Source organism: Ochotona princeps, chromosome 19 (genome assembly GCF_030435755.1).
Source record: "Ochotona princeps isolate mOchPri1 chromosome 19, mOchPri1.hap1, whole genome shotgun sequence".
NCBI classification, from domain to species: domain Eukaryota; kingdom Metazoa; phylum Chordata; class Mammalia; order Lagomorpha; family Ochotonidae; genus Ochotona; species Ochotona princeps.
Window position 1 is genome coordinate 22955472 of NC_080850.1, and position 19146 is coordinate 22974617.

Below are 19146 nucleotides of genomic sequence, written 5' to 3' on the forward strand. Positions count from 1 at the left end.
TCCCCAGAGCCTCTGAACACAGAACAGAGCATTTCCCAGGCATACTTGGTGGTGGAGGTCCCTTAAATCAACCTCCTGGTTCCTGTGCCACCCTTCCCCCAACACCTACAGTTGCCCATCCCATATCCTCCTAGAGCTGGGAGCAGGCAGGACCAGCTTTGCAGAGACAGGAGCCTTGGCAAGTCGGGAGAGGCTGCACCATTCCCAGGGTCCCAGAGTGCTTCTGCTAAGGGATGGGAAAGCAGAGAGGGGGGTTCAGTTTTCAACATCCATCTGTGAGAACAGATAGGTCTGTGATCCCCAGGACAGTGGCCAGGGAAGGTAGGGGAGGGGCCCCCACTCCCTGCCTGTCCTGGGGAGCATGGTGCAGGCTTGCCTGTGGGGTCCAAGAAAGTGGTGGGGGAAGCCACCAAGATGGGCAGAGTTGTGGGGAGGAGCAGGCCCCTCCCAAGGCTGGAGACTCACCAAGCATGCACAAGGCCCAGGGAAGGGAAGGAGTAGCTTGAGGCTGATTCTGTGCTTATCACAGTGGGCCGGAGGCATTCCTGCGGGACTGGGCCAGGACCAGGGTTCTTCTCAAATACTCTAGATTAGTATCTAAGATTCACAGTCAGTTATGGAAAGGTTTGGAAGTCTGAATTTTCCATACATAATTTAGAAACCTTATTTTTCTGTTTTTGAGGCAAAGAGATCTTCCACCTGCAGGTTCTCACTCTAAATGCCTGCAACAATCAGGGCCGGACCAAGTAGACACCAGGAGCCAGGACTCCCATCTTAGTCTTCCACGCAGGGGTGACTAGAGAATGACTCCAGTTCATGGGCCCCTGCATTCACATGAAAGACCCGGAAGAAGCTCCTGGTTTTGGATCGGCTCAGCTCTGACTGTTGTGGCCACTTGGGGAACCAGCGGAGAGAAGATCCTCTCCCTGTCTCTCCATCTCTCTGTAAATCTGCTTTTCAGGGAAACAAACAAGCAAACAAAAAAACAACAGCAACAAAAACGAAAGGCAGATTTCACAGAGACAGAAGGAAACACTGAAAGAGAGGTCTTCCATCCACCAGTTCACTCAGCCAATGGTCACAAAGGCCAGAACTGAGTTGATCAGAAGTTGGAAGCCAGGAGCTTCTTCTGGTATCACACATGAGTGCAAGGTCCTAAGGACTTGGGCCATCTTTCACTGCGTTCCCAAGTACATTAGCAGGGAGCTGGATCAGAAGTGGAGCAGCTGGGACTCGAACTAGCATTCACATGGGGTGTGCTGCAGGTAGAGTTTTAACCCAGAAAGCAAAGTGGATCCCTATGGAGCCTGTGGGATAGAGGAAGCAGGGAGGTCCCTGGCTGCTGCCCTCACCCCCATCTCCCACCTAGCATGCAGAAGTGGTCTGCTTCCCCCATCCCTGTACCCAGGCAAGCCAGCCTGCCAGTGCCACACTGCCTCCTGGAAAGGCAAGTGCACCTGACTCCCTCCCCAGGGACCTGTCTACTTGAGAGCATCTAGGGGCTGCTGCAGCAGATGGAGCTGCAGAGGAGAGAAAACACCATGTGATCTCCCCTGGGGGAGGAGCTGCCGTGGGTTAGGCAGGAGCCTGGGGGTGCAGGAAGGCACAGGGGTCTCCGGAGTCTGTGAAGGATGCTGTTCACCCAGAAGGTGGGGAAACTGAGAGCCCAGAGCAGAAAGGACTGCCTGAGTTAATCAGAGAGGAAGCATTCATTTCCATCTGGTTCCCTGTCCCGGATCTGACTTGGGAAGTCAGAGGGCTTCAGGAAGACACGCGGCTTTGGGGTGTTCCCTAGCCCATCTGGGCTGCTATAGCAAAGTGCCATGGACTGGAAGCTTATCAACAGCAGGGTCTTGTTCCTTAGAGTCCTGGAGCTCACCGTGTCCAAGGTCAAGCTGCTATCTGAGGAGGGCCCACGTCCTTGTCCGTAGTTGGTGCTTTCTGCCGAGTTCTTCCGTGGTAGAAGAAACAATTGAGTCGGTTCTTTTAAGTCTCATTTATTTATTTATTTGAGGGAAAGAGATGAGTGGGGGCAGGTAGATCCGGTCCACTCCCTAAAAGCTTGCAACACTCATGGCTGGGCTAGGATGAAGTTGGAAGCCAGGAACTCTAAGGCATCCTAAATGGGCAGCAGGGCCCCAGCTACTTGGACCATTATGTGCTGCTTCCCACAGCACACACCAGCAGGCAGCTGGCATCGGACAGAGGCACTCCAACATGGGCCGCAGTAATCCCAGGCAGTGACCTAAACACTGCACCAGTTCACAAGCACCTGGTCATGTACCAAAGGCCCCTCCTCCTAACCATCACCTTTAGGGGTGAGGGCTGCACACGAATGCTCAGCTTATAGCAAGATCCTCAGACCAGGCCCCCGCATCTCCCAGTTAGAACTTACGTTGGTCAAGTCTATGACCTTGGCCCACAGGCCTGCAGAGGGTCTGGGGAAACAACGATTGGATACAGGCAGCAGTTTGGTGAGACAAGGAGTTGGACAGCGAGGGGGTCAGTCAACAGGAATCGTCCTCTCTGCTTATTCTGGATTCTAGTTCTCAGCCCCATCAGAGCGCCAGTCCCAGGTCATCCTCCCAGGAGCCCACCCAGAGGGCAGCCAGGGAGCTTGGCATCAGCACATAAATCGGCAGTCCTGGCATCACGCAGGGGGCCAGCACTGAACCTCTGTTATTCTTTCTCTTCTTAGGGAGGAGGGGGAAACAGCCCCAGAGAGGGGGTAAGAGCCAGAGGGAGGCCAAGTGCGGGCTTTTGGGGAGTCCCTGGCTCGATGCCAGCCAGTGCACCCCCCCACCCACTTCTCCTTCCACCATGCTCACAAGCTCCCAGGCGCTCTGCAGCCGAGGAGATGAGCATTTTCCGTGAGCTGTTTCCCAGCTGGATTTCCCCTCTGAGGAAAACCCCAAGGTTGTTCCACCACACGGGTTGGGAGAGCCCATGCGGAAATGACAGAAATCCTGCTACAGAAGGTGACAGAAAACAGCCTGACCTCTGGTCTCCAGGGATTCAGCTCTGCCAAACTCGGTGGGTGTGGAAGGTTGGAGGTGTGGGGGGCAGTGCAGGCAGAGCCTAGGGAGGCCACAGAAAGGTAGACCAAGAGCCCGGATTGCAAAGTGCTCAGACCCTGCAGTGTGGGGCTGGAGTCAAGGCTCCCCAGCTTGCTCCTCAGCGGCTATACAAACTGACATCCCACCGGCTCCTTTTCTGTGACCTGTGTAGCACCTAGCTCCAGGCCACAGGGCCTCTCAGGGGTTCTTGATGAAATGTCACCTCTCACTCAGATGCCCCTCCAAGAAGGCCTCAGACTCCGCCGCCCCCCCCCCCGTCTGCCACCCTTTGTTGCCATAAGTACATTCCATAAATATTTACTGACTAAACAATTCCATGGATGAATTTTGCCAGCTCCAAGTACAACGAAGTAGTAGGGGGGAGGCTTTGAACTTCTACCCTGCGAAAGCCCACAGCCTCTGTTGCCACTTGCTGGGTGGCCTCAGCATTCAAGGAAGAGTAGGTGGCCCCTACTAACCCCCTCAGAGCCCTCTGTTCTCCCGGTAGCACCCCAGAAGGTCTGACTATTGTCTGTATGTTTGTTCCCTGAGCTGGGAAACTGAGGCACTGAAACAGGCTGGGGGTTCCTGAGACCACACAGCTGGGAGCTCCCGTTCCCCACCCTAGATGGCTTCCAGGGCCCCCCTACAGCCTACCTTTCTGTGTTTCTTGGACAAGGACCTCTGTGGGTTCAGGCTCCGCTGTCCAGACTAGCACTGCTTAGGGCTGCCTGGCAGCTTTGGCATGTGCGGCAAGCCACACTTGAGGGGTTAGGGGTTAACATGTCAAGGCTCTGCACACCCCAAGCCTATGCCCCAGTCCTTTGTCAGGGGTTGATTCCCTGCAACTGGCCAGCTGTTTCCTGCCTCATCGTGAGGCAGGAAACAAGGCCACTAGGGATTTTGGCTGTAGCGCCTTTGTCCTCCCTCCACCCCAATATCTGTACCTTCCTTTCTTGCCCAGTCACAGGCTTTGAGTTTGAAACTGGATTTCTGATACAGAGGCCGCAGCGTAGGAGTGGGCACCCAGGGTTAGGATTCTACACAGCAGCAAGACCCCAGGGGCACTTGTGTTTCTGCTTAGGCAAACTTGGAGAGAGCATACCCCAGGATGAAGGACTCAATGGGGAGTGGGAGGGAGGCTGGAAATGTGGGAACAGCTCCCACATGCTTACCCACTCAGAGCTCATGGTGATCGCTTGGGGCACCCAGAGTGACCGGGAACCTGGGGGGGGGGGCGCGGTTCTATTGTGATTATGCCCATTTAATGGAAGAGGAGGGGCCAGTGAAGTGGTGCAGCACTAAAAGCCGCTGCCTGCTGCTCTAGCATCCTATGTGGGTATGGGTTTGAGTCTCGGCTGCTTTACTTCCAATCCAGCTCCCTGCTCATATGCCTGGGAAAACAGTGGAGGATGGCCCAAGTACTTGTGGTCCTACACTCATGTGGGAGACCCAGAGACCTCCTGGCTTGGGACTAGCCCAAGTGCAACCATTATGGCCATTTGGGGAGTGAACCAGAAGATGAAAGATATCTCTCTCTCTGTAACTCTGCCATTTATTTATTTATTTATTTATTTATTTATTTATTTTTAAAGATTTATTTTATTTTTATTACAAAGTCAGATACACTGAGAGGAGGAGAGACAGAGAGGAAGTGGAGCTGCCGGGATTAGAACCAGCGGCCATATGGGATAAAGGTGAGGACCTTAGCCACTTGGCCACGCCGCCAAGCCCCCATTTATTTATTTTCAAGGAATGAGAAAAATTAAACCAAAAAGATTTGTTTATTTTTATTGGAAAGTCAGATCTACAGAGAGGAGGAAAAACAGGAAAATCCTCTGTCTGATGGTTCACTCCCCAAGCGGCCGTAACATCTGGAGCTGAGCCAATCCGAAGCCAGGAGCCAGGAGCTTCTTCCAGGTCTCCCATGCGGGTGCAGGGTCCCAAGGCTTTGGGCCATTCTCAACTGCTTTCCCAGGCCACAAGCAGGGAGCTGGATGAGAAGCAGGGCCGCCAGGATTAGAGCTGGTGACCATATGGGATCCCGGCATTCAAGGTGAGGACTTTAACCACTATGCTATTGTGCCGGGCCCTGTAACTCTGCCTTTTAAATGAGTAAATAATAAATAGCAAATCTTTTTAAGAAGAAGAAACAGAGGCTGAGAAAGTTAAGTGACTTGTTTACAGTCATGTCATGCAGTTGTTTAAAAAGCGAATTTGTTTGCCTGCCATCATCATCACTATATTATTAATACTACAAAGAGTTACCAGATTCTGACTCTGGCAAGAACTTTCCTCTCATCACTTCATTCAATCCCCTCAAAAATTCTAAGTAGTGAATTTTCCCAAGGAGGAAATTGAGGCTTAAGGCAGCACATTACCTGTACAAACTCCACTGAGTCCCAGCTACATGGGAGTGTTAAAAGTGAAATTTGAACTCAAGTCCATAGGGCTCCAAAGACTGAGGCCCCACACGTGAGGTCCCCTCCACCTGGGACAGTCACCCTGTCTCACACAGTGGGGTCTGTGGCCAGTCTGGCTTCACCCACCTGCTCAGTGGGCCTTGTCTGTGAGTGAACCCTTCTCACAGGGCAGCAGCAGCTGCCTAGAACTGGCAGCCCCCCTGAAGGAGCCCTGCAGGTGCACCCCAAGCTTCATTCACACGCCCTTTCACTCATCCATCTGCCACGTGCCAGATGAGTGGCCTTCACGCTTCTATGCACCGACACCCACTCCTTTTGCCAATCTCTCTACCTGGCACTATCCATGTCATTCACAGGGCTTGGTGCAATGTGAAAAAGCGGAAACACCTTTTCAGAAACAGTACTTTTAGCCAGGTGAGGGGACTGTGGGAGTACAGAGGTCACAGGCCCACGAGGCCAGCTTTCCCCTTGGTCTTCCCTTCCTAAAGCTGCCCTCAGGACCCTCCGTCAGCTCCATCAGCTGTGTGCTGTCACCATGCGTGTCTCCCTGCATGATCATCAGAGTGCCACTTATCCCTGCTAGAATGGGCACTCGGGAGGGCACCTGCCCTGCCCAAGTCCCTGTGCCCAACAGCAGTGTCCAATAGTGATTTGTAAAACTGTGAATGAAGGAATGAGTGAATAGATGCACGCTTGCAGACGGCTTAAGCCACCCTCCTGCCACCTGTGTCTCCTTCTAATCTCCTTAGGCAACCCAGACAAGCTCCCAACTGCCCCTCAATAGTCCCAGTCCCCAAGGCATCTCAATAGAGGTGGCTGATACAGTGGAGAGAGGTAGGCAGGTGCCAAGGCTGTGATGCCAGGACGGACAGAAGTGGCAAAGGAAGGAGAGGAGCTTAGGGGAAGAGGCAGACCGAAAAGGGAGAACAAGTTGAGCTTGCTGATAATCCCGCCTTGCTTTATTACTGAAACTAATAATTACTATGGCTACTGCCCCTCCCGGGCCCTTTCATCTTGCCTTTTGTGAGGTTTGGCAGATGAAGGTTGGTAGTGGGGAAAAAGGGGGTGGGGACTCTGAGAGGCAGGTTCCAGGGCCTTGCAGCCACTCATTAAACCCTGCATCCTTTTCCAATTACCCCCCACACCCACCCACCCTGGTGATGCTGGGCCATCTGATCCAGGTGGGAAGGTAAGGCAGCAGGTGGTTGCTCCCATGGGGGATGCTGGGGAACAGCAGCCTGTGGGGGTGGGACTGCCAGCCCAGAGACTCACAGGAGAGGGGTCTGAAAGAGGAACCCCACACCAGGTGGCTGCAACACAGGAACGGCTGCCCCCAGCTGAAATTACAGCCCATCCCGGAGGCTGCCCCGCCCCTCCCCTAGCCTGGGGCCAGTGTGTCTCCCGCCCCTGCCAGATGGCAGTGGGGGGAAGGGTGCCACCAGCCAAGGAGGATCTAAGCAGACAAAGAGATGGAGTCAGCACAGTCGGCTCCTCCACACTGTCCCAGATCACCCTCCCCCCCGTAGCCCCCATCCTGGGCCCACCCCCCCCCAGCTGGTGTCCTCCTTGTCTGCTTCACCCCACTTCTCCTTGAAGACTCCCTCCTGTACCTGGCAGCCAGCAGCCTATCCCTGAAGCACACCTGTGGGCTAGGGCTCTCACTGCCTCTTGTTGAGTTGTGCCGAGGATGCGCTATGGGAAGTAACTGCAGCCTGTGCCTCCACATTAGCATACTCAGGGGGCTTGGGAAGTTACATCAGCAACCCCCTCCTTCCACTGAGCCCCTACTGCTTGTCCCCACTCCCACTAGGAGATCACAAAGACAGCTCCCAAGCCACGGACCCCTGGGCACTCTAGCCCATGTGCATGGATCTGATGGCCCACTCGAGCCTTGAAGCTGCAGTCATCTCACCCTTGCCCAATCCTGCTGGAAAGTTCTATGGATTGTGCTTCTAAAGCATCTCCCCACTCCACAGCAGTCACCTTGCCTCCTGTATGTATCCTGGCTCCTCCTCTTTGAGCCTCCAAAGCACCAGGACCTTCTAACAGCATGTGCTGCTTCCTCCCACTGGCCACACTCCTCATTGGGCCCACAGTGCGCCCACAGCCCCTGACCTCTCGGATGACTTCAATGTGTCCCTCTCCTCCACAACCCACTGCTCTGGGCAGTGCCTCCAGCTGCCTGGTCTTAGCTCCACTGTGTCTTGCTCAGCATCCTGCCTTCCCCTGTAATCTCTGCAAGTCTCAGTCTGGCCTGGAACAAACAAGTGATAGATGGTTTAACCACTCAGTGTATGGCTCACCCATAGACTGCTTTTCCTACGAGGAGGGAAACCCTCTCCTAGGGTTCCTGTGGCTTTAATGCTCACCAGGGCCTGGGGACTTGTCCTTGAATGTACTGGGTGAGCAGTGGCCAGGGCTCTACAGCCCAGTCCTGCCAACCTGCTTGGGACCCACTCATGCTCTCAGCACCCAGGGAGGGGATGGACTCAGAGAAGGAGAAGCTCAAGGGCAACCTTCGTCCACTTCCTCCACTCTGAACCAGTAGCCTGACTTTGGCCATGACCCTCAACCTTCTTTGGCTTCTGTTTCCTGTTCTGCAAGAGAAAGATAATTTAAACTCCCTGGGGGTCGGGGAGGGAAGGTGGGATGAGGCAGAAAGGAACGGCACACCAAGGCCCTGGTCATAGCACAACCCTGGCCTGAGCAAGATACACACATACACACACTCCCCAGCCAACGTCTGGGCTCAGAAACTACACTACACCTGCCCTTTCTCTATGAAAACCATCCCCAGCCAAGCCCGTGCCTTCCCTGCAGAGGTGTAGTGAAGAGCGCCATCTAGCGGGTCCCGTGGCAGGAGCCGGTATTACGGATCTGTTCCCCTCCCCTACACCAAGGCTGCTCTTGGGGCTCCAGCCCTATCCTTCCTCAGGGGCAAAGCTGGGCCTGCCCAGAAGAGTCCTCCATAATGTCCCATCCTCTCTTTCCAGACTCACGGTCGCACCCATCAGTTAGCTTCTGTTTTAACTCTTGGTCACCCTGATACTCACTCAGAAATGATTCCAGCCCTCTGGCCCCTCGACCCTTGACGCCTCTCATTAACATTCCTGTCCTCCTGTCCAGTCTGGTCGCTGGTTTTCACGGTCATTGCTCATGCCGTGACTCCTCCTGAATCCATCCCTTCAGTCTCACTGAGTGGCCATGTCACCTAGCCCTGCTCTGTGGCTAGGTGCCATGTCTCAAAGCCGACCCCAGTTCCTCTGGGTCTGCACCTAGTCCCTCTGTGTTCACAGTCTCAGGATCCTCAATCCCACAGAGGCCCATGCCTCCTCTGTGGACACTCCATTCCTGACCCTCACCTCAGTCCCAGAACCTTCTATCCCAACAATCTCCCTGACACCTGCACTTGGACATGCAAATGAGCATTTCAAACCCGAGGCCAGGCACCTGGGGCAGTGGTCAACATGCTGCTTGGGCCTCCGCATGCCAGATCAGAGTACCTGGTTACAATACCAACCCCCTCTGCTCCTGGCCCAGCTTCCTGCTGGTGCCCATCCTGTGAGGGCTCAAATATCCCAGTCCTCAGCTCCAGGCAGATGGAGTTCTGCACCCTGGCTTCCGTCTGACCCAGCTATTAGGGGCTTTTGAGAAATGAACCAGAGGATGGAAGATATATCTCTACCTCTCTGTCTCTTACTTTATGTCTCCCAGACTCTCAAATAAATAAATAAATAAATAAACCTTAAACTTAGTCCCAAGACTGAATATCTGACCTTTCCCCAAAAACTTCATTTACCTCCAATCTTTCCTATTCTGACTTAATGCAGCTTTCTCTGTCCGATTGCTGTAGTCACCAGGAGTCCTCTTGAACCGCTTCTTGCTCCACACTTCAAAGCTGGCCCACTGGAGTAACTTGCAAAAGCAACCAGGTTCAGACCACTTCTTCTCACTTCCAGCAATGCTAGTTTTCAGTCACCAGTGTGCTTCTTGTATTTTTCAAATATTTATAGCTTTATGAAGGAGAGAGAGAGAGAGAGAGAACGCGCGCGAGAGAGCGCTCTCATCTTTTAGTTTGCTTAGCAAATACCTGCAACAGCCAGGGTTGGGCTAGACAACAGCCAGGAGACAGGAAGTGAATTCAGGTTTCCGATATGGGTGGAGGAAGCCCAATCACTTGAGCCATAGCCACTGCCTCTCAGATCTGAGTCTGCAGGAAGCTAGGGAGGGGAGCCGGGGGCAGAAATTACATCTAGACGCACAAAGGGAACATAGGTGCACTAACTGGCACCTTCACTGCCATGCCTGGTACCTGCTTCCACTACTGCCACTCCTCTGTTTCAGGACAGAAGTCTCTAAACCAGCATACATACATCTTTTGTCCTGGCCCCACTAACTGCCTATTCTCTCTCTCTCTCTCTCTCTCTCTCTCTCTCTCGCTCACTCTCTCGCTCACTCTCTTTCTATTTATTTTTATTGGAAAAGCAGAGTTATAGAAAGAGGAGAGCCAGCAAGAGATCTCCCATATGCTGGTTCACTCCCCAAATGGTCACAAGGGCTGGAGCTAAGTCTATCAGAAGCCAGGAGCCAGGAGGTTCTTCCAAGTCACCCACCCACATGGTTGCAGGGACCCAAGCACTTGGTCCAGCCTCCGCTGCTTTCCCAGGCCATAATCAAGGAGCTGAATTGGAAGTAGATCAGCTGGGACTCGAACTAGACCCCATATGGGATGCTAGCAGCAGAGGTGGAGACTTAGCATGTTACGTCACGGTGCTGGACCCACTAACAGCCTGTATTTCACAGAGACTCTAGTGTGACCCCTTGAAACAGAAATGTGTCCATCACTGGTCTGCTTAAAACCCTCCTACGGCCCCACCTTGAGCAAGGCCAAAGTCCTTACAGACTGCCCCTGAGCAGTCTGCTCCCAAGCCCCCTAATCATGACCTCTTGTCCTCATCTCCCCTTGCGCCCTCCACCCAGCCTCACTGGCCTCCTGGCTGTCCCGAGGGTATGTCAGTCACCATCTCTGCTCGTTGGCACATGCCATACCAGCTGTCATAATCCTCTTAGACCTCAGCAAGGCTTGCTTTGGCTCCCGCCTCACTCCTCCATTCAAAGTCTCTGTTCAGTTCTGCCACCTGCCCTGCCTTGCACCTTCCCTCTGGCTCCAATATCATTTATGATACCCAATTCTCTCCATCTAACTCATCTCCCTCAAACACAATAGAAAATCTACTTAGACATGCTGTCAGGTCCTCTTCCAGTATGTAAGCTTTTTTTACAGTATTTATTTTTATTGGAAAGTCAGATATACAGAGAGGAGAAGAGACAGAGAGCAAGATCTTTCATCCATTGATTCAGTTCCCAAGCAGCCACAATGGAAAGAGCTGAACTGATCTGAAGCCAGGAGCCAGGAGCCTCTTCTGGGTCTTCAAGCAGGTTCAGGGTTCCAAGGCTTGGGCTGTCCTTGACTGCTTTTCCAGGCCACAGGCAGGGAGCTGGATGGGAAGCAAGACTGCCAGGATTAGAACTGGCGCCCATATGGGATCCCGGTGTACGCAAGGAGAGGAAATGGCTACTAGGCTACCATGTCGGGCCCCTTTTTAATTTATTTTATTATTTTATTTTTTTTTAAGATTTATTTATTTTGTTACAGTCAGATATACAGAGAGGAGGAGAGACAGAGAGGAAGATCTTCCGTCCGATGATTCACTCCCCAAGTGAACCGCAACGGCCGGTGCTGTGCCGATCCAAAGCCGGGAACCAGGACCTCTTCCGGGTCTCCCACACAGGTGCAGGGTCCCAAGGCTTTGGGCCGTCCTCAACCGCCTTCCCAGGCCACAGGCAGGGAGCTGGATGGGAAGTGGAGCTGCCAGGACACGAACTGATGCCCATATGTAATCCCAGTACACGCAAGGTGAGGACTTTAGCCACTAGGCTACCGTGCTAGGGCCGAGAACTGTTTTCAGTTTTTGAAGATGCTATGACTCCTTTTTACAGATGACAAAGCTAAAGTACAGAAAGGTTTCAATTCTTTCCCAGGGACTGAGAGTTAATAGTTTCTAGAAACAAATCAATATCTTAATCAAATCACACAAGTGGAGTGTGAAAGCAGTGAGTTTGATGGTTTCTGGGGTGAAGAAAAGATTTTTCCAAGGAAAAATCTGTTCTGTGTGGGAAGTGTTCAGAGCTTTTCTTTGTGAAGACTCAGATATCTGTTTAATACAAATATTTTTATTCCAAAGATTTATTTTTTTATGTATTTGAAAGAGAGAGAGAGAGAGAGAGAGAGATCTTCCATCTGCTGATTCACTCCCCATATGGCCACAAAGGCCAGGGCTGGGGCAGGCTGCAGCCAGGAGCCTATCTGGGTCCCCATGTGGGTGCAGGGGCCCAGGTTCTTGGCTACACCACAGCCACAGCACCAGGGCTCCATTTGATGCAACTCTCATGCAAAGCAGGAAGTCACTCCTCAACATTCCACTCTGCTCAGACATCTCTGCTGGGTACCTCTCTTCCTAGAACAGACTGCCTCCTTCTCAAAAAAAAAAAAAAAAAAAATGTAAACAGAGAGTTCCCAGATGAAGTTCGATGGTCAGAAAATCCCACGAAGAGATGTCTGACCTCACGTATCACAGCAGGGATGCACGCAACAAGGATGCTTGTGTGGCTTCTGGGTTTCGCACAAGCAGAATGGATTGCACTTTCTGGAGGGCAGTTTAGCAACATGTATCAACCACATATTTGTTGTGACTTTCAGCAATTTATTCTGAGAAAGATTAGTACAAATTTATACTTGCCCACTCTGGAAATAACCTAAATGTCCATCGATAGAGAACTGAGTATATAAACAGTGGTGCGGCCATGCAAGGAAATGTCATTAGTGGTTAAAAATTATGCAATCCGGCTACTACCTGTAGCTTTCAAGGGAGATGACTCAGCCGTTGGAGACAGAAGTGTGAGAAGGAGGGTGTGGGTTTTTGGGGAGAGTTATGCTTTTAAAAAACACTTATAGGAAAGGCTGCAGTAAATGGTCAGAGCGGTCAGGGCTGAGCTAGGTTGAAGCCAGGAGCTAGAACTCTACCCTGTGGGCCGCAGAGGCCATAACATGCTGTCTCCCAGGCTCACAAACAGGGAGCTGGATCAGAAACCAAGGAGCTAGGACAGGGACTGGAGCTCTGCTATGGAATGAGGGTGTCCTAAGCAGTGGGTTGACTCACTGGGTGACAACACTGGCCCCCTAGTATTAAGTTTTTCTGAATGCATTTTATATTCAAAATAATAAAATTAAGAAGCTGGTGTTGTGATGTATCAGGTAAAGCTACTGTCTGTGATGCTGTCATCCCATATGGATGTAAGCTTCTGTCCCAGCTGCTCCACTTCTGATCCAGCTCCCTGCTAACGGTCTGGGAAAGCAGCAGAGGAGGGCCAGCCAGGGAGCTGGATTGGAAACAGACTAGCCCGGACACCAGGCACTGTCCACACAGGATGCCAGCGCTGGAGATGGCAGCTTAAACCGCTGCACCATAGCTTCAGCCCTCATGATTGCAGATCTCCATGCTACATACCATGGATACTATAGATGTCATATGTACATGTTTATCTGTGTGTCTACACGTAAGGTGCTCATATCTGCTAAATACACTTCCCAGCTCCTCTCCATGTTCCCATCCACACAGTATCTCAAGTCTTCAAGGCCCTTTAGTATTGCTGCTATTAGGGGGATATATGGAAGTAGCTATTAAACATACAGGTTTTAATTCTGAATACCCCACGCATGTGTCAGGTCAGCATCTTATATGTAAACGGGAAGTGAGTATCTATTGATATTGTGAGAATTACATGAACCAATGGATATAAACTGCTTACCTGGCTGGCAGATAAGCACCGGATAACTCTTATTTTGCCGAGGACACTGATATTTAACAAAATTCCTTTTTAAGGGTTTTATGTAGTCAAGCACTTTAGTCTTTATAGTAATTCTATCGCTTGCAACTATTATATAGAGTTACTTTCACATTCGTGCTTTTGATAAATATTCAATCAATTTTCTCTGGAACTTGACAGTGTTAAATATGTTTACGTATTCAAGTCAAATGGAATGAAAGTGTGAATCTGAATTCTTCCCTTGTCTCCTAAATTGATTTTCTATCCCATTGCCATTTACTAAAAAATATTTATCTCATTGCATTGTGACAACTTCTTCACACACTGAAATCCTGTGAAACCTGAAGCGCATTTCTGATGCGCATCTCTTCCATCAAGACTAATATTTCTCAAATAAGACGTTTTGTTGTTGCTATTCTCCCCCGCACCGCTAGGGACGCTGCAGGCATCGGGCCGGAAGGCCTGAGTCGGGACGGAAGTCACTTATCCGCCATCTTGGAGCGCGGGCCCGTCTCACCCAAGCGGACTATGGGACGCTTACAGTCGCGTAGGCGGATATGTTCTCAGCGACACGCTGCTCTGCCTCTTTTCGGTCTCTTTTAAGTTAGACGTCCTTGCTCAGGGCTAGCTTGGAAAACGTAAAGGCCAGATTGGCTTCGTAGCGCCGCCTTTCCCCGTGACCCCCGAGGTGTACTTCCGGGACCCAGCAGTGACCTGTCTCCCCGCCCCTTCCGTCGCTCTCTTTCCGGTGGCGGAGTCGAGGGAGGACGCGCAGGTGAGGGGTCCCGGCGTTGACAATCGGGCTTCATCCTGGGGTGAGGGGGCTCGGCGGGGCGCGAGACGCGGGATTGGGGGTGCGGAGGGGTGTCTGCGTGCAGGGGCGGGTGCGCTGGCGGCCGACCCGGAACCTGGCCCGGCTGGGTTCGGCGTTGCCCCGTGTGCCGGAAGGCGGCCGTCGGGCTGCAGGGAGGAGCCCTTGGAGTCGGGGCGCGAGTGGATCCGTCCCTTAGGGCACGGCCCAGCGTGGTTGGGGTCGCGGGATCCCGCCCGGGTGCTGTCGGGTCGGATTCCTCCCTCTCCCTTCGTCTGGAGTCCCGGTGGATTGAGGGGCTGCCGTGGAGAGCCCGGCCCCGGGTCCCGTGTGGGTGTCGCGCTCCCCGACACCCCTTCTCCTGTGAGGTGGGGACGGGGGACATCCCAGGCGGTACTCCTGCATGGTTACCGCAGTTTTGGTCCCAGCACTAACCCCCCTCCCGGGTCGCTCTCCTTCTCGGGGGTAGGAGCGATTGGCTTAGGCACCAAGAGCTGCAGTAAGAATTGGCAGTTAGCGCCCCCGGGGTCAGATGAGCTACTTTGGCGGAGTGCTGGGCTGGACGGGCGGCCGGTTTCTAGCTTTGGTTTGGGCTCTTGGGGGAGAGGCTGCGGCTTGAGGTGAGAAGCCGTCCCCACGGCAGATGAGCCCGCCTCGGTGCTGCTGGAGCTGAGGGCTTGGCTCTGCACAGCTGGGGGCTGGTGGAGGACTGAGGAGCTGGTACAGGCTGCTGAAACCAAAACCCCCAGGGCAGCGCTCAGTGAGGATGGGCAGGCATGACCCTTGGCTCTGTTCGTGGTGTGTCCCCCCCTGCACGTCCTGTCATGACTTAATGCAAATTGGTGAGCCAGTGATCAGGAGGCTAGGAGGACCTCTGGTTCTCTCTGGTGTGGGCAGCTGCACACCCAGCCTGCTGTGTCATGTCACCCTGAGCAAATCACCACCTGCTTCTCAGCTGCTGTGTGAGCACCAGGAAGACCCAGAGGCAGGCTTGGATTTGGCTGGTTTGCTGAGCAGCCCCCTGGCATGTATATTCCAGAAGCCCCCTTGGGCTGCTGCTACCCTAAGCTTGTATCCCCTAGGTGTTGTGAGCCCTACTTAGGTTGTTTTGGAAAAGGGTTGTCAACTACACTTGGCTTTTTTGGTCAGCACTTGACCTTCTCTAAGTGTGGGGAAATGGGGTTCATTGAGGCAGAGATGAGAATACAGCCCAGTCAGGGGTGCAGGGGGACAGACCCAGCAACAAACTTGGCGTTTCCTCTAGTAGCCAGGGAAAGTGACTTACACTTCTGGCGACTTTTTGGTCTGTTAATGTTGCAGTTGATTTTTCTATTCAGAAATGGCACCTCGCAAGGGGAAGGAGAAGAAGGAGGAGCAGGTCATCAGCCTCGGGCCTCAGGTGGCCGAAGGGGAGAATGTCTTTGGGGTCTGCCACATCTTTGCGTCCTTCAATGACACCTTTGTCCACGTCACTGATCTTTCTGGCAAGTGAGTCCTGGGGTGGGGTCTCAAGAGGTGTGAGGAGTTGCTCTGTGTCCTGACAGCTGTGCACTGTGGGAGGTCCTTGGGACTCCTCCTAAGGGCATTGCAGCTGCAGGTTAGCCCAGCTCTAGGTAACTTGGCTACTATCCCCACTAGGCTGAGAGCCGTGAGGGCCTGTCCAGGCTTGGGGTGGCTGTCCTCTGTCACAGCTGGGCAGTGGTACTCCTGTTAGGGCACAGCAACGCTCTGTGACTTCTTGGTGCCTCTGCTTTTGTGTCCAGGGAAACCATCTGCCGTGTGACTGGTGGAATGAAGGTGAAGGCTGATCGAGATGAATCCTCGCCATATGCTGCCATGTTGGCTGCCCAGGATGTGGCCCAGAGGTGCAAAGAGCTGGGCATCACTGCCCTACACATCAAACTGCGGGCCACAGGAGGAAATAGGTAACAAGGCTTGGGCATGTTCTAAGTACTGGAACAGTAGTCTGGCCTCTTTCTTCCCCAATGGCCACCCAGGCTCCTCAGGGCGTCCAGTTTTAAGCTATGATGCAGTAGTAATGTGGGTGTGTAGTTCCTACTTTTGGTGAATTTAGATGGTGACGTAGAATTTAAACCCCAAATGATAAACCAGGAGTTCTCCCAGTGAAGGAAGCAGGAGAATACCACAGCAAGGGAAGGATCTTGAGGTGATAGAAAACTTGATCAGGCATGTGAGAAAGCGTGATGTGCACGACAGGAACTTAGTGGCCAGCATACTTTACATACTGGTCACAGATCCCTGCAGCTGACCTTTGTCAAGAGAACTAGATTTTTAACTTACACCTTCCTCTCCAAGGACCAAAACCCCTGGACCTGGAGCCCAGTCAGCTCTCAGAGCCCTTGCCCGCTCGGGGATGAAAATTGGGCGAATTGGTAAGTGCCTTGCTTTAGCTAGCACTTGGGTTGGCCTTGACCCCACGAAACATGTGGTGTGCCTGACGGGTGTAGTACTGCTGGTTAGAATTGTTAGCAGGGGTTGTGGGGGGCATTACCACTTGACTTCAGTCCCTTGTCAACCCTGCCCTGCTCTTCTGTATTGGGGCACCTCATCTCATTTCTGCCACACTGCTTGGCAGAGGTTGGAACAGGAAAAGGAATCCTTCATGTGTCCCTGGCACTGCAGTTAGCATTTGCGTGGGCCCTCTCATGTCCTAGGACTTTGCGTTTCTTGGTGTCTGTGTTGATTGGTGAGGTGTGATAGTGGTAGCAGTTGAAGGTGAAGAGGCATATAGGAGCTGCTGCCACACTGCACATGTCCGCGGCCTCCTGGCGCCCACATCCCTGATCTGTGAAGGTAGCAGCAGAGTGTACAGACTACATCCTCAACCCAAGCTCTCATTTTTACCCACTGAAGAGGAGGAGGCTGCAGCTGCTTCTGAGGGCTAGGTGGTGGAGATGAGGGTGTGTATCCTCCTGACCCTGGCAGAACCTTTAGAAGGCCAGGTGGAAGCACATTGGGAAATGGAGGTCATCACAGACGAGGCTTCTCCCTTCATCTGTGGAGTGGGGCTCTTGGTACGGACAGGATTCGCTACTGATTGGGCAGCCCTGCTCGTTTCCTCCGCTCCGGGCACTGATAGCTTCTTTCTTCTTCCCCCAGAGGATGTCACCCCCATCCCCTCCGACAGCACCCGCAGGAAGGGGGGTCGCCGTGGTCGCCGCCTGTGAGCAGGACTCCCCACGTTATTTTCTGTTAATAAATGGTCATCATGTAAGCTGTTTACTCTGTTGTTAATGTAACAACTGCCCGAGGGTACACATAAAAGGGCAGGCAGTGTACATTGCTTTAGAGCCAGGGAGGGGAGAGGGCAGAGGAACTGGGTCCTGGGAGGTGAGGTGCTGGCACTGCTGGTGAGTGTTCTGTGCAAGTTTGTTGGCTTGAAGTTATCTCAGTCTTTAAAACCGGACCTTGAAAGTGGAGATGTCTGTTCTATAAATGGACCGGTTCTTAAAGAGCCAGAGCAGAGTGGGAGTTGTTGATGAAGTGTGGCCCGAGCAGAAGAGGAGCCTTCCAGACCAGCGCCAAATATAAACACGGGTGGGTGGCGTGCTCCCCCCACACCTTCTGTGCACAGTTGTAGCTTGCCCTGCTGTGCTTGCTTTTCACTTGGCAGATCTTGGCACTTCTTCCCCACCAGTACATAAAGTACCTAAAGATTCAGTTACCCCACAAATACACACCAAGTCCTATTTTCATTGCAATAGAAAATAAAGTTCTTGCCTTCCGGAAGCTTGGAGCCAGCTCCAGGGACTCGGCGCCAGATGGTACTGCAGTGTTCTGCAAAGGAATGCCATGGTGCCCTGTGACTGCTGTGGTGGGGGTGGACAGGTGAAGACACTGAGGCTGGGATGTGGCCTTTGGTAGGAACAGAGTGGCAGGAGGGAGGTTGGGGCGGCTGTGATGGTGGAATTGAGTGGGTTGTGCCCAGCAGAGGGAGTAAGGAAAGGTCCTGAGGTAGTACAGGGGGAATGTAACCATGTTGAAGTGGTGTTGCTGATAACCCTTGTACAGCTAGCAAAATCAGCCCAGGATGTCAGTTGGCCAAGATCCGGCCCGCAGATCTTATAAAAATAGCAGGGGTTTTTGGTTTTTTTGTTTTTTAAAGACTTGACTTTTATTGAAAAGTCATACAGAGAAGATTTTCCATCCGAAGATTCACTCCCCACGCGGCTGCGATGGCTAGAGTTGAGCTGATCTGAAGCCAGGAGCTTCTTCCAGGTCTCCCATTTGGATGTAGGATCCTAAGGCTTTGAGCTGTCCTCAGCTACCTTTCCAGGCCACAGGCAGGGTGCTGGATGGGAAGCAGGACTGCTGGGTTACAAACCGGCACCCGTATGGGATCCTGGTGTGTGCAAAGCAAGGACTTTAACTGCTGGGCCCAAGGCTTTTCATTTTAAAGAATTGTTGTAAAGACAGATTTACAGATTCATCTGCTGGTTCACTCCCCAGATGGCCAGTTCTGGGTCTCCCACGAAGCTGCAGGGTCCCAAGGCTTTGGCCCCTCTTCCATTGCCTTCGAAGGCTATAAGCATGGGTGGGAAGTAAGAGTTTTGCAAGTGGAGAATTAGCCAATTTACTTACCCTCGTCTCAAAATAGCAGTTTTGAAATTCACATGCCATATGTGTGTGGCCAGTGTGTGGTGTGAAGTATGTATGTATAGCTGTGCAACAGTCGCCACAAACCATTTTGGGGTAGTGACGGCATCACATCCCTGAGTCCCCACTGGCTGTGTCATGTGAGAGGAATCCATGCTTGTGTTAGGCTGTAATGCATGCCACTACTGCCTTCTGCTTATTGGTGAATGATTTCCCATCTGATGGAGGCTCTCTGGAGGCTTTGGTCTCGGCGTGTCTGCCACAATTCATCCCTGTGGTGTTAAACAGATCAACACTGTAAAGATTCTGTCTTCACAGTGAGGGGTCTAATTAAACCTGAAGTTTAAATGTG

The 19146-nt window shown here is 52.5% G+C and overlaps 1 protein-coding gene across 2 annotated transcripts; it reads left to right on the top strand.

Annotated features, from left to right (window-relative positions):
* The first annotated feature begins 14046 nt into the window (after positions 1–14046).
* RPS14 (ribosomal protein S14) lies at positions 14047–17412 on the top strand. 2 transcript variants are annotated; one of them, XM_012927643.3, is made up of 5 exons: positions 14047–14181; positions 15515–15665; positions 15941–16102; positions 16494–16570; positions 17298–17412. In XM_012927643.3, the coding sequence occupies exons 2-5, from the start codon at positions 15517–15519 to the stop codon at positions 17363–17365; spliced, it is 456 nt and encodes a 151-aa protein (XP_012783097.1). In that variant the 5' UTR covers positions 14047–14181; positions 15515–15516; the 3' UTR covers positions 17366–17412. The 2 variants fall into 2 exon arrangements, with proteins under 2 accessions (XP_012783097.1, XP_004587590.1); XM_004587533.3 differs by having other exon boundaries at positions 14051–14141.
* Positions 17413–19146: the final 1734 nt, after the last annotated feature.

Bases quoted from the DNA above. Each gene is read 5' to 3' on its own strand.
- RPS14 (XM_012927643.3), top strand. From the start codon at position 15,517: ATGGCACCTCGCAAGGGGAAGGAGAAGAAGGAGGAGCAGGTCATCAGC. The intron at 15,666-15,940 runs GTGAGTCCTGGG...TTTTGTGTCCAG, and splicing joins GTCACTGATCTTTCTGGCAA to GGAAACCATCTGCCGTGTGA. The intron at 16,103-16,493 runs GTAACAAGGCTT...TTCCTCTCCAAG, and splicing joins CGGGCCACAGGAGGAAATAG to GACCAAAACCCCTGGACCTG.